Source organism: Triplophysa rosa, linkage group LG9, assembly GCF_024868665.1.
Source record: "Triplophysa rosa linkage group LG9, Trosa_1v2, whole genome shotgun sequence".
Lineage (NCBI taxonomy): Eukaryota > Metazoa > Chordata > Actinopteri > Cypriniformes > Nemacheilidae > Triplophysa > Triplophysa rosa.
The window spans coordinates 15,387,659-15,403,332 of NC_079898.1; the positions used below are offsets into that span (position 1 = coordinate 15,387,659).

The 15,674-nt window shown below is 35.7% G+C and overlaps 2 protein-coding genes across 3 annotated transcripts; one reads left to right on the top strand and one right to left on the bottom strand.

Annotated features, from left to right (window-relative positions):
- The first annotated feature begins 127 nt into the window (after positions 1-127).
- Positions 128-13,445, top strand: cfap43 (cilia and flagella associated protein 43). Of its 2 annotated transcripts, none has more exons than XM_057342023.1 (38): positions 128-182; positions 389-642; positions 779-875; positions 1,269-1,436; positions 1,605-1,755; positions 1,851-2,013; positions 2,137-2,216; positions 2,327-2,458; positions 2,638-2,754; positions 3,000-3,080; positions 3,177-3,325; positions 3,427-3,527; positions 3,624-3,788; positions 4,313-4,476; positions 4,567-4,734; positions 4,864-4,994; positions 5,151-5,307; positions 5,670-5,768; positions 7,035-7,112; positions 7,209-7,334; positions 7,833-7,937; positions 8,095-8,211; positions 8,304-8,489; positions 8,577-8,783; positions 9,026-9,115; positions 9,799-9,879; positions 9,984-10,109; positions 10,430-10,549; positions 10,715-10,822; positions 11,024-11,110; positions 11,205-11,293; positions 11,429-11,627; positions 11,716-11,828; positions 11,945-12,104; positions 12,312-12,476; positions 12,653-12,733; positions 12,879-13,032; positions 13,265-13,445. In XM_057342023.1, exons 1-38 carry the CDS (start codon positions 154-156, stop codon positions 13,432-13,434), a joined length of 4,968 nt encoding a protein of 1,655 aa, XP_057198006.1. In that variant the 5' UTR covers positions 128-153; the 3' UTR covers positions 13,435-13,445. The 2 variants fall into 2 exon arrangements, with proteins under 2 accessions (XP_057198006.1, XP_057198007.1); XM_057342024.1 differs by having other exon boundaries at positions 2,140-2,216.
- sfr1 (SWI5-dependent homologous recombination repair protein 1) lies at positions 13,445-15,262 on the bottom strand. Its single transcript, XM_057341290.1, has 3 exons — positions 14,443-15,262; positions 13,966-14,262; positions 13,445-13,868 (listed from the first exon to the last, which is right to left on the bottom strand). Exons 1-3 carry the CDS (start codon positions 14,527-14,529, stop codon positions 13,677-13,679), a joined length of 576 nt encoding a protein of 191 aa, XP_057197273.1. The 5' UTR covers positions 14,530-15,262; the 3' UTR covers positions 13,445-13,676.
- Positions 15,263-15,674: the final 412 nt, after the last annotated feature.

The following is a 15,674-nucleotide window of genomic DNA, read 5'->3' on the forward strand; positions in this document are numbered from 1 at the left end:
TTTTTAAGGAGATAAACATTTACACATAAATTATACTTTTTGTTAATAACGCAATTCTTAAATTATGTGTTATTGGTCACACTCAAGTCCTCGTGTTGTTTTCGGTTGTTATGGAGACACACGCACGCTCAGAGGGTCAACTGACACACTACAATGGATGTGTTGGGAAGCTTGGAAATTCGGTGAGTTTACACAATATTTATTTAACAAGAATAGGACAATTATATTAAATAATTATTCATATTACATAGCCTGTAACCTTGTTGTGTCTGGACAAAAACATGTTCTATTAGCTAAAGCATTAGTGCAGTGTTTATGACAATAGGCTATGTAAGTATCATCACAATATAGCCTATCATAAATAACGCAGTTTGTATATTTGTTTAAGGTGGGTGCAAGGTTACACCAATGGCACTGTTAAATTTGTCGACAAGAGAACAGCATGTTACACCTGTGGAAATGTCATTGTTTTTTTCAATGTGGACACTAAAACGACGAAGACTCTGCAGAGCCCTGGGTCTGGCATTGGAGCCTTTACAGCCTGTGGGCATTGCAGGCTTCTTGCCTTTTCTGACCTAAAACTCAATCCTTCCATATTTGTCTATAACTATCCAGACCTTGAGCTGATGTGTGAACTGAAAGGTCAGTCATTAGAGTAGAGCTGACTTATTGCTTTACACATATACATTAGTTAATGTTCTTAAATAACATTAAATATTGTTGATAAAAATGACTGGAGTGCAAAAATCTTAATGGTAGTTATTTCCTTGTTGTTTAGGTACTGCTAAACTGGGCTACACCACTCTTACACTGTGTGATTCCGGTCCTTATTTAGCCTGTGTCTCCGACATACCTGATCACACTATCACTTTATGGTAAAATGCTAAGCATCTTCCTCACAAACTTGATTTTTATATAGACATTATTATTTACATAAAAAACACTAAACTGCTAGTAAAAAGGTGGGTCATCAGTCACTTTTTAGTATGATACCACAATCTTTGCATCACAGCAACACTTGAGTCACCTGATATGCTGTTTAATGGAAATAGTCTAGCTGAAAATGGCCAAATAACGTAAAAAGATTTAAAAGGTTTTGTAATATGTAGGTGTATAAAGTTGAAACATTACTTGACATTTCATTTCTGTCAAATGTATATTTAAGTTATGTTAGTTACACCAGAGATTAGCATAACATTTTTACAATTTGCATTGCAGTTTTGTCATGTGGTTTTAAGTGTGATTAATCTCAATGTCTACTCTTGTAGGAACTGGGAGAGTTGTGTTCCAATTTGTAGCCATCCACTGGTGGGAGAGGGCATCATGGACTTGGTATTTAATCCCATGAACTGGTGTCAAATTTGTGCTGTAAACTCGAGGTCCCTCACCATTTGGAATGTTGAAAGATGTGGCGACTATCATTCGATGAAACCTAGGTAGATGAGTTTTCTCTCCAGCAGATGTCACTGTTAATTGATTACTGTATATAAAAAATAATAAGATTCATGCCTATCAATGTACATGGGTTTCTGACTGATGCACAAACATAAGATAATATTGATTGGATACTTTACCAGAAATCTTTTTTTATGTTTGTTTGGCAGTGTTGTTGATCTACCTGCTACTGATGGTTCAGTGGTTGAGCATGAAGCAAACCCTTCTCATATACTGAGTGAAAAGATGACATATTTGGGCCCTCAGATGCCCATTTCAGCCGTCGCTGAGCTGAGTGGGGACAGAGCGGACAATTTTGAGGTACTGGCCATATTTTAAGTAGAGTGGTCTCATAATATTGAATCTCGCCCTCATGTTTGTGAGTCTTGAGGTAATAGTTTTGTGTGTCTCAACAGCCTTTGAAACAAATAAAACCAAAGGTGTGTGTAAGTGCCATCTGTTGGTCAATTTCTTCTGACCTTTATGTTGGAAGCAAGGAAGGTTTTCTCCTTTGTGTGAATCCTGATACTCTGATCATCTCTGTTTTATACAAACCGCAAACCAATGGTATAAACATAGGTAAGGGGAATATTAACTAATTTGCTCCATATTACAAATTGATTCAACACATTGATTTTGTGGCCAACATATTTTAAAATTTAGTTCTATTAATTGCATTTTGTTTAAATTTTTATGCCACAGAAGACAGTGAAACTTCCCTGCAGGAGGGCAGTTTCCAGAGTTTTGCACTGCAGGACTCCAATCTCTTTGCTGCAGGAAATGTAAGAAATTATTTATGGTGGCCATAATGATAACCATACATAGAGACATCTCTTTTAATTTGAGACAAAAAAAATGTTTTAATTCAAGAGCAACTAAAAATCTCTTGCAGGATGGCATTTTACGAAACATTCAAATTAAAGGAAATAAATTGGAGGTGGTTCAGACATGGGCTTTGGATGAGGCAGTATCAAGCATGATATTTTCACCTGATTGTGAAACATTGCTTATAACTTCTAATACAGTAAGTGTATTTATAACTGAGTATGTTCAAAATTATACTTTAATTGATATAATATAAATGACACAAACCTATATCACCCTATATACATATACCCTATATATTTATGACAGAATGAATTAGGCCAGAAATATTATAGAATGCTCTCAGTATCAAAAATCTTGATTTCTTTTGCCTCACAGGGCTGTGTTTACAGATTCAAACCATTGCTAAAGGACAAAGTTTTTAAAGTCCGGGATGCCCTCTGTGGAGATTTCGTGGCTGTTGCTCCATTATACACTGAGAGAAACCTTTGTTTGGTAAAAAAAATGTCAATCAATTTTAATCAGTAAACAAATATACATTATATTAGAATATGATAGTATTCCTATATTGTAAATATTATAATATTATATAACATTAAGATATAAATGAAATGCAATTTCAAACAGTTAATCCATATACAGACATTTTGGCATTGTCACTACTGATTTTTTATTTTATAAAATTTAATAGCATTTTGTATGTCAACTCTACATGTAATTTGTCTTTTCTTTAACTGCAGTCAGCCAGAGAGGGAGGAGAGATACAGTTGTGGACTTTGGATAGTGGACTTTGCATGGGCTCCATCTTTTTGCACACAAATGTTAGTGCTAGTTTTATACCACACTCACAGTCATTTTATTCAAATCATGATTTTGCTATACATGAACCTGTATTCTTTGGTCTGATTCAACTTCAGGTGACCAGTATGGCATGCTGCCTCATAGGGCAGTATGCTGCTGTAGGGACAGTTACAGGAGACGTCTTGTTTGTAGAGATGACCACAAAAGAGAAGCCCAGACTAGTACATAGAATTCACCTCTACCATGTTCCTGTAGACCATTTAGTGTGAGTTTCTTCTCAGTATCAATATCATTTTCTATCATATTTGAAGTTGACGCAGAGCTGAATATGAACTGAATCTTTACCGTGTATATTGTTCTGAACAGGTTTGATCAAGGTGGAAACTTTTTAATTACTGGAGCATCATCACACATATTTGTGCTGGATGCAAGGCCGTCAAAAGAATTTGAAATTATTGGATGGATCGGTACATTTTAGAATGACACAGTTTGTAATGTTTTGTCCAATCTTTTGTAAGATATCATTGAAGTCATTTCTCAGATATTGTTTTAATATATTTTAGAGGTCCCAGGTGCCATTATAAGCCTGTCCACTCAGTACAATAAAGAGAATGATCAGGTTCAAGTGCTGGTGCTATGCAGCAAACAGAGGAAGGAGAAGACAGAAGGACAAACCAGTGAGGGAAGTGTGCTTCTGCTACTGACGTTGTTTGTACAGCAGCTCACAGGTACTTCAGAAATACTCTGTAAATGAGAATAGCAAATGGAAAGCTACTATAAATAATGCTTGGAGGAAAATGACAAAACACATTTTGTACATTTAGACCACACTTAAAAATATTATTGCATTCAAAGTGCATATATTAAAGAAAGCTCAAGCATGCATTAAGCAAAAAGTGTTTTGATTTTATTTATTTAAAAACTTTCATATGTAGTTCATAGTTATAATAAAAAATAATTATTTTGGGCACTTCATGGTTGTTAAACCAATGGAACATGTCCATAGTAATTGTGATGAACCACACCTGTGGTTAGTGTAAAGGGCAACAAAATGATCTAGGGACCAATTCTAGGGTTTTAGATTATTTAAAAAAGCCATTTAGTTTTTAAAAAAGTAGTGTCATTTGATTTCAGGTGACATTTTATAATCTCATAATATAACATTCATACAGTTTAACTGTGATACATTTTGGGGTTATTTTTCGACACAACTATTATGGCAATGTTTCTCAAAATGATGTGCCACTCCCAGACTCAACAGGTTGTGTGGATGTTCACGGCTGTCTGCGAAAAGAAGTTTTTCACAGCTGTCTGTATAAGCTCCCTGACACTCTCTGCTCTTGTGACTTGGCCACCAACAAGATATTCGGTTACTGTCAACAGAAAAAAGTCTTGCAGCGATTTACTATCCCTGAGGTGCTATAAAAACAAATACCATACACAGTCAATGACAGTTTTATTTATTTTTGTTGGCACTGCTCCTAACTGTTCTCATGTGATAAACAGGGTGAAGAAAAGTTCTCCAAGGTACAAGAATCAGTACAATTGATTCCAGAGGAAGAGGCTGGGGGGCATCTCCTGGGCCCTGCATTTCTACAGCTTTCTCCTCATCAAATGTGGTTGGCAACTGTTGGCAGGGATGGACTGCTGCGACTCTGTGAGATCTCCTCAATGGTATTGTCTCATAAAACTGACTTAATCATATTTTTTTCAGTATTCGTAAGCACTGGGCTAGGAGCAACATGTTTCCAGGAAACTGCCCAGTTTTCTCACTGCTACGTTATTGTGCCCACTGACGTGTAGGACAGGTATGTGCAGCTGCAGTGCCACTCATGTTGGCAGGGTGGAGTCGGCTCTGTTTGTTTTACTCTAGACAGTCAGACCGTCATCACTACGGGCCTTAGGGATGGTTCTCTTGTCTGTTGCAGGCTCAGGTGAGCTTTGCATTCCAACAAATGCTCCACCAACCATTAGAACGGACTTTAATTCCTAATAAACACATCAAACTGAGAAATATCACTGTAGAACCTTAATAAAGGGCTGTGTATTCTCTTTCTCTTTTCGCCCTTATGTTAATAATGCTTCAACAGATTAAAGCTTTCTGGGGCTGCCAAAGAGAATGCAGCTGCCCAGTATAGTCAGTCGATCGCTGAGTCTTTTGAGTCGAAAGCATCTTTAGAAAACAGCATCCTTACCAGAATGAGTGACTGGGATCCACAAGCACAGTCTTTAATGCATACAGAGGAGGTATAGAACATAACACACTTTTCTGTTGTTGTTTATAGTTTATTGTATTATTTGCACTGCTTTGTGTTGTTTATTCAGACAATTTTTTTGTTTGGTTTGGTTTGTACAATGGTATGGTGTATTTCTAAACGGGATATAACATGCACACACAATGCTGGACAGCTAAATGTTGTAGGGTTTTTTTTGGTCATTAAAATATCCAACATTCAAAATATTATTTACTATAATGAATTGAATATTTGTTTAGTTATCACAAAAAGATATTTGTGGTGTTAATTATTTAAAAAAATCATAGGACACAGAAAATGCATCATACACTGTCACAAAACATTACAAATACTCTTCCTGAAATCTTCCTAAAGGTCAGTCTTAAAGGAAAGACAAGTGGTGAAAATGAACAAGAGGAAAGCTACTCTGCATCCCCAACTAGTTCTACATGGCTTGATAAGAAACTTGATGCGGTCAGTTTTATCATTTTAATTTATTCATGCATTATAAAAATAACCTTGTGAGTTTTAGTAATATCATATGCCACCATTTGTTTCTGGAAAAATACTTTTCAGGTATATTTTTGTGTTTATTTATTTATTTGTTTGAACCATAACCATAAATCTTAATACATTTTAATTAAACGTGAAAATGAATGTGCTACCCCTGTCTCAGTTTGTGGCATAGACACGAAATTTGGAATCTATTAATTCGTGTTCATGGACACGAATATCCCCATTTTTTCGTGTCAGTGAGCATAACCTTTTTTTAGTGTCACTCAGCACGACTTTCTTTACGTGTCACTCAGCACGACTTTCAATACACAGACTGCGTGTGTATTTACATTTATGTATATATTTATAACCTGATATCAAAAGATATTTTAGGATGTGACTAACCAACACCTTACCTCACCCCAAACCCTGAAATCACAGCCGCAAAGGCTAATTTAGCTAAAAACGCGAGTTTCACATTTATACATATGAAAGATACCGCATATTAAAATACATTAGATTGAAAGTCGTGCTGGGTGACACGAAAAAAGGGGGAAATTCGTGTCAGTAAACACAAATGAATAGATTACAGTTTGTGACAATGTCACGAATTCCCGTGACACTGTGTTGATAACCAATGACCACCACAACCCAATTAGCACACTTCTGCTTTACACTTAGCATGTTTTTGTTCTGTAGAAAGGTACAGAATGATCCCTTGAACAGTGCTGTGATATACTAAACCAGTATACCAGTACTGGAACACAGTATCATTCAATGCTTTGTTTCTCTCTGAAGAAACCAAAATGTGACATTGAAGGGTTGTAACAAGATGTAACTTTTCATGAAGCACTGTTTATTTAAAAAATACTACACCCCAAAAAATGAAATAACTAAAATTCCTAACATAGCCCCACCTCAAAAAGATGATTTGCTCAACATTATAGTTGAAAATAACAAACCAAAGCAATTATTTAACCCCTTAACAAATAAAAAGCACAAGCTTCATATTTCTGATTTAAAAATAATACTAGCATATTATTATTACACTCCTGTTAATCAGTGATGTGATACAGTTATACCAAGGAATGGTCTCATAATCTAACAGTGTGCACTGGATTAGACACATTTCTTTAAAATAATTTATTATACTGTTTTTATACATCTCAACTTTCAAAGAAAATGCATTAATCCTAAAATCCTGTGCAGCTGTCCATTGTCGTCATGGTCTTCATATCTCAACAGATTCTCCATGAGGAGACTCAGCAGTATTCAGATATAAAGAAGACCCTTAGAACAAACATAAAGGTTCTGCGTGACACGGTAAAACAAAGCATTTTACTTCACTTATGTCACACTCTTATGCTTACACAAATAATTCTTGAAGAGGTTTGCCTGTAAGTCTTTGGATCACTGCAGATTCAGACTATGATGCTGGAGAATGAGAGTCTACCAGAAATGGAGAAACTTGAGCAACAGGAGTTTAACCTGGATGTTGAAGAGCAGCAGAGGCTAAAGGCTGAGGCAGAGCAAGAAGTTACCAGGGTAAACATGACTGTTATTTAGAGATATTAAAGAGCCGTTTATATCTCTCTCAGGTACTTTCTCGGGATCAGTTCCACATTTATGGAATGATCTGCCCGCTGCTACAAGATCAGCAGATTCTGTAGCCATCTTTAAGAACCGTCTGAAAACACATCTCTTCCATCAACACCTGACTGATCAGTTCTGACTTCTATCTCTTTTCTACTCTTTAAAAAAAAAAAAAAAAAAAAACTTAGATCTGTATACTGTGGTAGGCTATATGAGACCAGTTTTCTTTTATTGCACTTATGCTTTTTGTTGTCCTTATGTTGTTCCAATTGATTCCATTGTTTCCCTCATCTGTAAGTCGCTTCGGATAAAAGCGTCTGCTAAATGACTAAATGTAATGTAAATGTATACTTAAGTGATAATATGAATAGCAGTACAGTAGTTTTAAATTGTATTTGCTGTAACTGAACTAGTTTGATATTTACTGTGTGCATATGTATGTCATTTAAGGTGAGGAAGGAGATAGAGATGGAGAATCTTGCTAAGTGCTATCAGAGGGAAGTCCTGAAGAGGGAATGCTGGGATTCCATGAAAATCAAAGGAAAAGCCATAAAGGTATTAGTCTGAATAGAATGTACTTCCAATAGAATGGAAGTACTCACTTTATGAAACAAAATCCACATCCACCATTGATTTTACTTTGGTTTAACTGTAAATCCTAGAAACATAATATGCTCACCAAGAGTCTTCATGTGTACTTTTTTGCCCCCAGGCCTTTCATTCAAATTATGAGGTAAAAAACTACCCCATGAAGGAACGCACTGAAGAAGAACTCAATGAACTTCATAGGGTTGAGACCATGAGGCAGATCGAACAGGCAGATTCACAAGTAAATGAATGAATCAAGCAATCAAAGCCTCATTTAAAACTCAACATAACTTACCCTGGCACAAATGACACATAAACTGAATGTTTTTATAGCTCCAAGATGTGCTTCTACAAAGGAAGAAGGATGAGGAAGACAAGGATTCAGAGGACATTGAGACTGACAGTCCTGCTCTAACAGGCAGTTTGAGTTCTCTGTATGGAGGCTTCAATACGCATCTCTACAACCAGTTCAACTTACACATCAGAGAGCAGAAAATCAACCAAATCACATTGCTGAAGGTGATGGCTTCTTCTCTTGTTCTCTTTTTTTACTATAAAACCTATCACTCTGTAATTTAATACATTACGTATGACTGTTTTGTAAAGGATGTTATCTACAAAGTGAAGACCTCATTCAACGAAGAATTTGAGGCTGTGTACAACCAGAAGGAACAGGAAATCAACCGTGTTAGAGAGAAGAACAAGCGTATCTCTGAGATTATGGCTGAACTGGGCCTAAGTGAAAGCCTATGGGAGCCCACTCTCACAGATAATGAGTGTCCTGAGAGAGCTCTTACTGTGACTGACTCTGAGGTACTTTAACACAGGATGACTGGCTGAGAAGGGCTGTGTATAAGGTCTTGGTTTTAGGTTACAATTAATGACGCAACTCGCTTCTCTAACAAGTCTGAACATACAACCATTTTAAATCTGCCATGTTTAGCATCTTTTAATTATTTAAGTATTTATGGCAGACTCATTCAAACATGTACAGTATTTTGATTTATTAATGTGAACAATGGGCCTGGCAGGCAAATTAATATGTGTGTTTCTAGATCAAGGTAGAGAAATACCTAACCCCCGAGAAGAGGCAAAATGAAGAAAAGCTAAGAGAGGAAGAAAAACTCCAAGGCCTTGCGGCAAAAGTATGGCATTACTGTACCTTACAACAGATGTGCTTTAAACTGTTCATAACCCACAATACCTATTGCATTTCAGTTAAATAAACAATTACAACATATTAAAGGAACAGTTCACCCGAAAATGAAAATTCTGTCTTCATTTACTCACCCTCGAGTTGTTCCAAATCTGTATAAATTTCTTTGTTCTGATGAACACTGTAAAATATATTTGGAAGAATGCTTGTAACCAAACAGTTCTTGGCCACCATTGACTATCATAGTAGGAAATTTTACTTTATCGTTTTTTTGTTCTGTTGAACATAAAATAAGATATTTTGAAGGAATAGGAAAGCTAACAGTTCTGGGGCACTTTTGACTACCATTGTCATGTTTCCTACTACGGTATAGTCAATGGTGGCCAAGAACTGCCAAATATCTTCCTTTGTGTTCATCAGAACAAAAACATTTATACAGATTTGGAACAACTCGAGGGTGAGTAAATGAAGACAGAATTTTCATTTTTGGGTGAACTGTTCTTTTAACTTGATATAACTTATTTTAATCAATTAAATATTAATTTGTTAAACTGCAAAATGAAGAAATGGCTTATACTGTATTTACAGATACTGTTTGTGTACCAGTGTGTACATACTGTAGATTTTTTTATTTGTCTCAGAGGATCGCAGATATTTTGATTTCCATTGCAGTCTGATAACGTGAGAGATCAAGCGCTTAATGTGATGATGGGTGGAGTCCTGGAGCTCAAAAAGGAGGATATCCTGAGTGTGGTGAGGTGGCATTTTTCTGGAAAGTTTAAAACAGGAAACCTATGTACCAAAAAGAAAATACAAAATGGGGTAAAACACTTTTGAGATGTGTGTTTAACTTACAGGAAGTACCTCAGCCCGAGTTCACGTCTAAACCTGAGATACAGTGGACAGAAGAAGAGAGAAAGAGCTTCAAGGAGCATGAGAAAAAAGCAAAAGAGCTCAGGGAGGAGCAAGAGAAGTACAAAAAGGTGTGTGGCATCTGCCATTAAACCTTACGGAAAAAGTTTACCCAAAAAGGGCCCTTTCTGTCATAATTCTGTCATGCTGTCCTGTTTTATTTTCTTTCATTTATAAAGCCAAAAACATGTTAGCCTAGGAAAGATGCTTGGAAAACTTAGGAAAACTGCACCATATATGTAACATTAGTTCTCTGTATTTAAATATTCTGAATCCACATGACAGCTTTTGTGTCACAAAATTGGTTTTCGCAATTTTTCCATTTTTGAATGAACTATGTTTTGAAGAAGGTGTTACACATTTAAATCCATTGAACTTTTTGTTGCTCCAGATCTTAGAATCAGACATGAAAAAACTGCTGACATCCATTAAAGAGGCTACACAGGCCTTTGATGAAAAACTCACAAAGCTTTTTCAAAGGAAGGTGAAATCAGAGATGGTCATATATCAGGTGAGATGATACGATACATGATTGCATTTTTGATGCTTTGATTGCATGATTGCGTGTACTCTCATGGCTTGACAACTATGTCCAGTAGTTATTAATGTTATCTGCTCATCTATTGTGCTTATAGGTTTTGCCCCTGTCACATAAACCATTGTTTTTGTCTATCAGGAGGAGCTCAAGATCGCAACTCTGGTCCACTCTATTCAAACTGAAGAGGAGATCCTGAATAGAGAGAAACAGCTGACCATTAAACTTGAAAGAGCACGAATGTTAAAGGTGATTTGTATTCAGATATTTAACTTTTTGTACTGTAAACAAAAAACAGCAGCAGAAGTTGGCACCTGAACAGTTATAATCGCTGATGATAAGACAAAAATGTCGTGCAAGAATAAACTTGTGTTGCATGCTAATCCATTTCTATGAAGATTGTTTTGCACAGAATGTTCTGGTGTATGAGTCACTTCTCTTTCCTGACAGAACAAAATTGGCGAGGATTTAAAAAAACAAAAGGACATCGTTGATGAGTTTCGAGACGTATACGATAGTGCAGTCGCTGAGGACAAAGTAAGGTTATGAACATGCAGTATCTTACAGCTATATCATTGCCTTACTGTTTATTCTCCAGAAGGTCTTTATAAAATGTTTTGTTTTTTTAAAGCTTCTCGAAAAAGGATTTCGAAAAGAGTTTTATGATGTTCCTGTAAACATTATTGATGATCTCTATAAACTCTACAAACGCAGACCTAGGTATTATTTCAGGGGGTGGGATTAAAAGATGAAGACCCTTCAGCCATGCATTCTTAAGACATGCATTCATATTTAATGTATATATGAATATATAAGTGTTTTCCAGTAAAAAAATACCTTTATGTTGATTGACAGGGTGCAGAAAATAAAAACACAAACACAAAATAACCTGGATAGAGCTCAGTTAGGAACAGCAGCATCAGAGGGACTCGCTCTGATGATGAAGGCAATGAAAGACCTGGATGCTCCAGAGAACATGCCTAACGGATTAGATCCAGTTGTGTGGGAAAGGTTTTGCTTGGCTAGACAGGCCAAAGTGGAAAGTGAGCATCAGGTGAGAATGCGTAGACAGGATGCAAAAGAAGATATATCACTCAAAACACAACTGTTAGAGCTGTAATTATATGTGTTGACTCCTGTAGGTGAAACTGAAAGCATTGACCCTGGCAGAGATGCAGGCTTTTCTGCATAGGAGAATAGATGAGGATGACAAAGCTCATGGTGAAATGAAAAATCTCATTGATAGTCTTAATAGGTGAGAATAGCATTTTCATTTTTACATCATCAAAGGTTCACATAGCTCATTGCAATATTACTGGAAATTAAGATTTCGGATTACATACAGTATATTCATACCTAATATTTTTCTAGCCTCTGTGAAGAGAAGATGAGGTTCAGACTGGACTGCATGGTGCAGGTTGTTCTACAGCAAGGTCAGGTTGAAGTGGAAGCTAAAGACTTCATTGCTGATTATGAAGATGCTTTACTGATCCATCGCAGTGTAATTGAGGACCTGAACAGCACCATCAGGGTACCAAGATCACCTTCCTCCTTTGTCTTCTCTTTTTGTTTCAAAAAAGCCAAACTAGTTAAATTTATTAATGAGTTGTGCATTTAAATGAATTGTTAATTGGTTCTTCAAATTGCTAAATAATGTATATTGTTTTGTTTATATACAACAGTATGCAACAATTCATACATTACACACCCATTAATCTTGATGTGTTGTTTGTTTCAGGCTTTAGGATATCAGAAGATTAACAGCATGGTGGAATGTAAAGACTTCCGCAAAGGAATCATACAGCAGGAGTGGGAGCACAAGAGAATGAGACTGCAGCTGGAAGATCTCAGCAATAAAATCAGAGATATCCAGACACTGCGCGTCACTCAGGAGATTCAAGAGGTTTTGAGCTGTGTTCTTTTTTTTAAATAAAAGTCTTGGGTATCATTTGATTTATTTACTATCTTATGTTTGTTGTTAAGGCTAGGGTAAGTTAAAAAGGTATAGACCAATACAGCACATTCATTTGCTTTAAAGTGAACTATAAACGCTCATTTAATTAATTTTTCTTATGTCAGTATCTGAACGAAATAAATCAGGACAACAGGATGTCAAAGCAGCTCACAATTTTGGAGAGGACCATAGCATTACAAAACAAGGTACATCTGTTTTGTACAATAATTGTACATGTCTTTTCAAGCACCTTAGATAATAAGATTGTTAAATGTGTATTACTAAGCACAGGTATTCCGTCTGAATGATTACATTAATTAGATTTGATGACAGACTTCTCTCTGTGTCCAGGCTCATCAGAAGAAAGTTGAGGCTTGTAAGAAACAGATAAAACACCTGGACAGACAGGTCGCACAGATGCAAGAGAAAAACACAGCCCTTGATTCACAAATGGATGATATGGAGATAACTGTTGCAGAGACAAGAAATATTTACGAGGCTTCTGGTAACTGACTTTAAATATTTTCACATTAAAGTATGGTCCGGAATATCAATTTTCATAATACCTTAACAGTCCAGATCACTATGGGTCTTATTCATAAATCACAAGCATAACAATTTTCAGCACAAAATACTTTAACACACAGTAAATGGTCTTGGTGAACTGAACATTTCGATAGAACTGGTTTTACATAGTTTATACAGACTTTCACTGAATTTCTTTGCCTGTTTTTCAGCAGTGAGAGACAACCAGGAAAGTGAGGCAGAAAAGCACTACAAAGATATCGTTCTTAGAAAGAAGCTGGTGAACATTGCCAGAATGCAGTCTCAAGAGATACTCCTCCTGAGGGCTGACGTGGAGAAATTGCGTATGAAGAACTTTCCAGCACTTGCACAACTACACTAGAACTGATTCAGGATACATAAATCAGATTTATTATTACATACTTTGGTTGAAAACATAAAATGATTGAGCTCAAACATTAACAACATAAAAAAGTGCAATAAGTTACAAAACAGTTTAATAACAAAATACACATTTAAATGTCTTAACAGATATTAGTTTCACATATGATATGAATAGTTTCACTATCCAAATGCTTTAGTCAGCAAACATGCTAGAGGGTTCTCCTGACCATGCAATACATTTTATGTGTCTGTGAAGTCTTCTTCTGTCCTATTAAAGTGCAGGATTTTGTCATCTAACCCCAAATTGTCTATAAGATGGGCAAGACTGACTTTTTCGCCTTCTGTGGGCAGTTCATTCTGTAGTTCATACAGCACAGATTGGGCACAGCATCTCCATTTCTCTATTAGCCTCTGCAGCTGGGTCAGGTCATTCTTCAAGAAACAAGACAAAAGGCATCAACAACCAGCAATAACATAAATTAATTACAGTAATTTTAAAACAAATGTTTATTTAGATACAACCGGTTACCTTTTTTCTATACATTTTGACCATCTTTAATCTCCGCAAAGTTTCTGCCTTCTGTTTCACTTCCTTTCTCAGTTCTTCACATTGATGGCTCAAGTCATGTTCTGTGTTATGTAGACAGTCTGTTTGCTCCCTCGTTTCATACTCGTTGATATCAGTATCTTCAGTCACATTGCTGTAAGCTTGTGGAGTTTGTGCGTGATTGTCATCCTCAATCTTAAGGCGTTTCACAACACTGAGGGGGGATCTGAATGTCCGTCGTGTTCTCTTTAATCTTTCTTTCAATGAGGCACTCATGGGCTACAGTGGGTTAAATACAGCATTAAACAGAGGCACAAATAACATTTTAACAGTAATATAAAGTGTATTTATCCTTTTTAACATAATCAACGAAAATTATTATGAATTATTTGCTAATGTTAGCATCCTTCGACAAATAGACATCAGCAACATCAACTTAATAAAGACAATACGCTGTACCTCAGTTTTACAGGAACTTTTGGCGACAGACGGGGTTGTATTCGTTGTAGTTTCATGAATTGACAGTTTTTTCGGCGTTGTCTCCATGATTCACTCCAAGAGACGTGAAATCGATGACAGGAGAAAACGGCTCCCTAATTCCACGTGTTTGCTGGTGTTAAACGTAAATTAAAAGAAACACGTGAAAGATCTTTCTGTAAAATTATCAGAACGCTGTTTTGAAACTGGTGCAAGTGCCATTAATGTTGTCGTCATTTCCGGGTTCACTTTGCCGAATAGAGTGTTGGGAAATGTAGTCGTGAAGACCCAATGGCCTGAACTGTCTCGGTAACAAAAAGCTGTTTACGTTTATATTTTACACCGAGGAAAATGATACAATTAATTGCGCACACGTTTACCATTTGGAAAAGCCCAAAAGTGGAGCATGTTTTTACAAATGAACAAATGAAGCTAAATTATCCATCTTTAGGATTAAGCTAGTATATATTGATTTTTCTCTAGGCTATATACATTCACCACTTTTTGGGTCTCTTGAGTAAACTGTTTCTCTTCTCCTTTTCGATCTGAAGGCGTATGTTTAGATGCCTTTATAGACAAAAATATAATTGTAGAAACACATATTTGCTCATTACAAAAATGTAGCTCTTTTTTTGCTTAATGTGTTTATTGAACTTTTATAACAATGAAAGGATACAGATACAGGAGAACAGAAACATTATTTGAAGTGTGCTTGGGGGGATATTTGACTGCCCCCACGTATGAATGAAAAAACGGGTAGCCTAAAGTCCCAGTGAAATAAAAAAATTACAATGCCTATTTTTTCATGAAGTACTGCTATGGAGGACTAAAATTGCAAAAATTATAAATAAATAAATGTATAAATAAATAAATATATAAACGAATAAATGTAATAATATGAAAATAAATAAAGGAATGAATGCTTTGATAAAACAAAATAATTCGTTTTAGCTATTATTGATCTTAGCTTTAACTTTTTTTTCATTTTTTAAATTGATTTATTATTTTTTGTGTCCATTTTATTATTATTATTATTATTATTTTTAGATTATTTTATTTATCATTTCCTTTTATTTTTTACATTTATTCATTTATACGTTTATTTATTTTTATATTTATTTATTATCGCATGTATTTATTTCCACTTTTATTTATTTATTCTTGAATTTATTCTTACTTTTCTGTGTCTGGTATGATAATTAGATGGGTTGGTC

Bases quoted from the DNA above. Each gene is read 5' to 3' on its own strand.
- cfap43 (XM_057342023.1), top strand. From the start codon at position 154: ATGGATGTGTTGGGAAGCTTGGAAATTCG. The intron at 2,014-2,136 runs GTAAGGGGAATA...TTTATGCCACAG, and splicing joins AACCAATGGTATAAACATAG to AAGACAGTGAAACTTCCCTG. The intron at 3,789-4,312 runs GTACTTCAGAAA...TGCCACTCCCAG, and splicing joins GTTTGTACAGCAGCTCACAG to ACTCAACAGGTTGTGTGGAT.
- sfr1 (XM_057341290.1), bottom strand. From the start codon at position 14,529: ATGGAGACAACGCCGAAAAAACTGTCAATTCATGAAACTACAACGAAT. The intron at 14,263-14,442 runs GTACAGCGTATT...AACCCACTGTAG, and splicing joins AAAGTTCCTGTAAAACTGAG to CCCATGAGTGCCTCATTGAA. The intron at 13,869-13,965 runs GTAACCGGTTGT...TGTTTCTTGAAG, and splicing joins TCAAAATGTATAGAAAAAAG to AATGACCTGACCCAGCTGCA.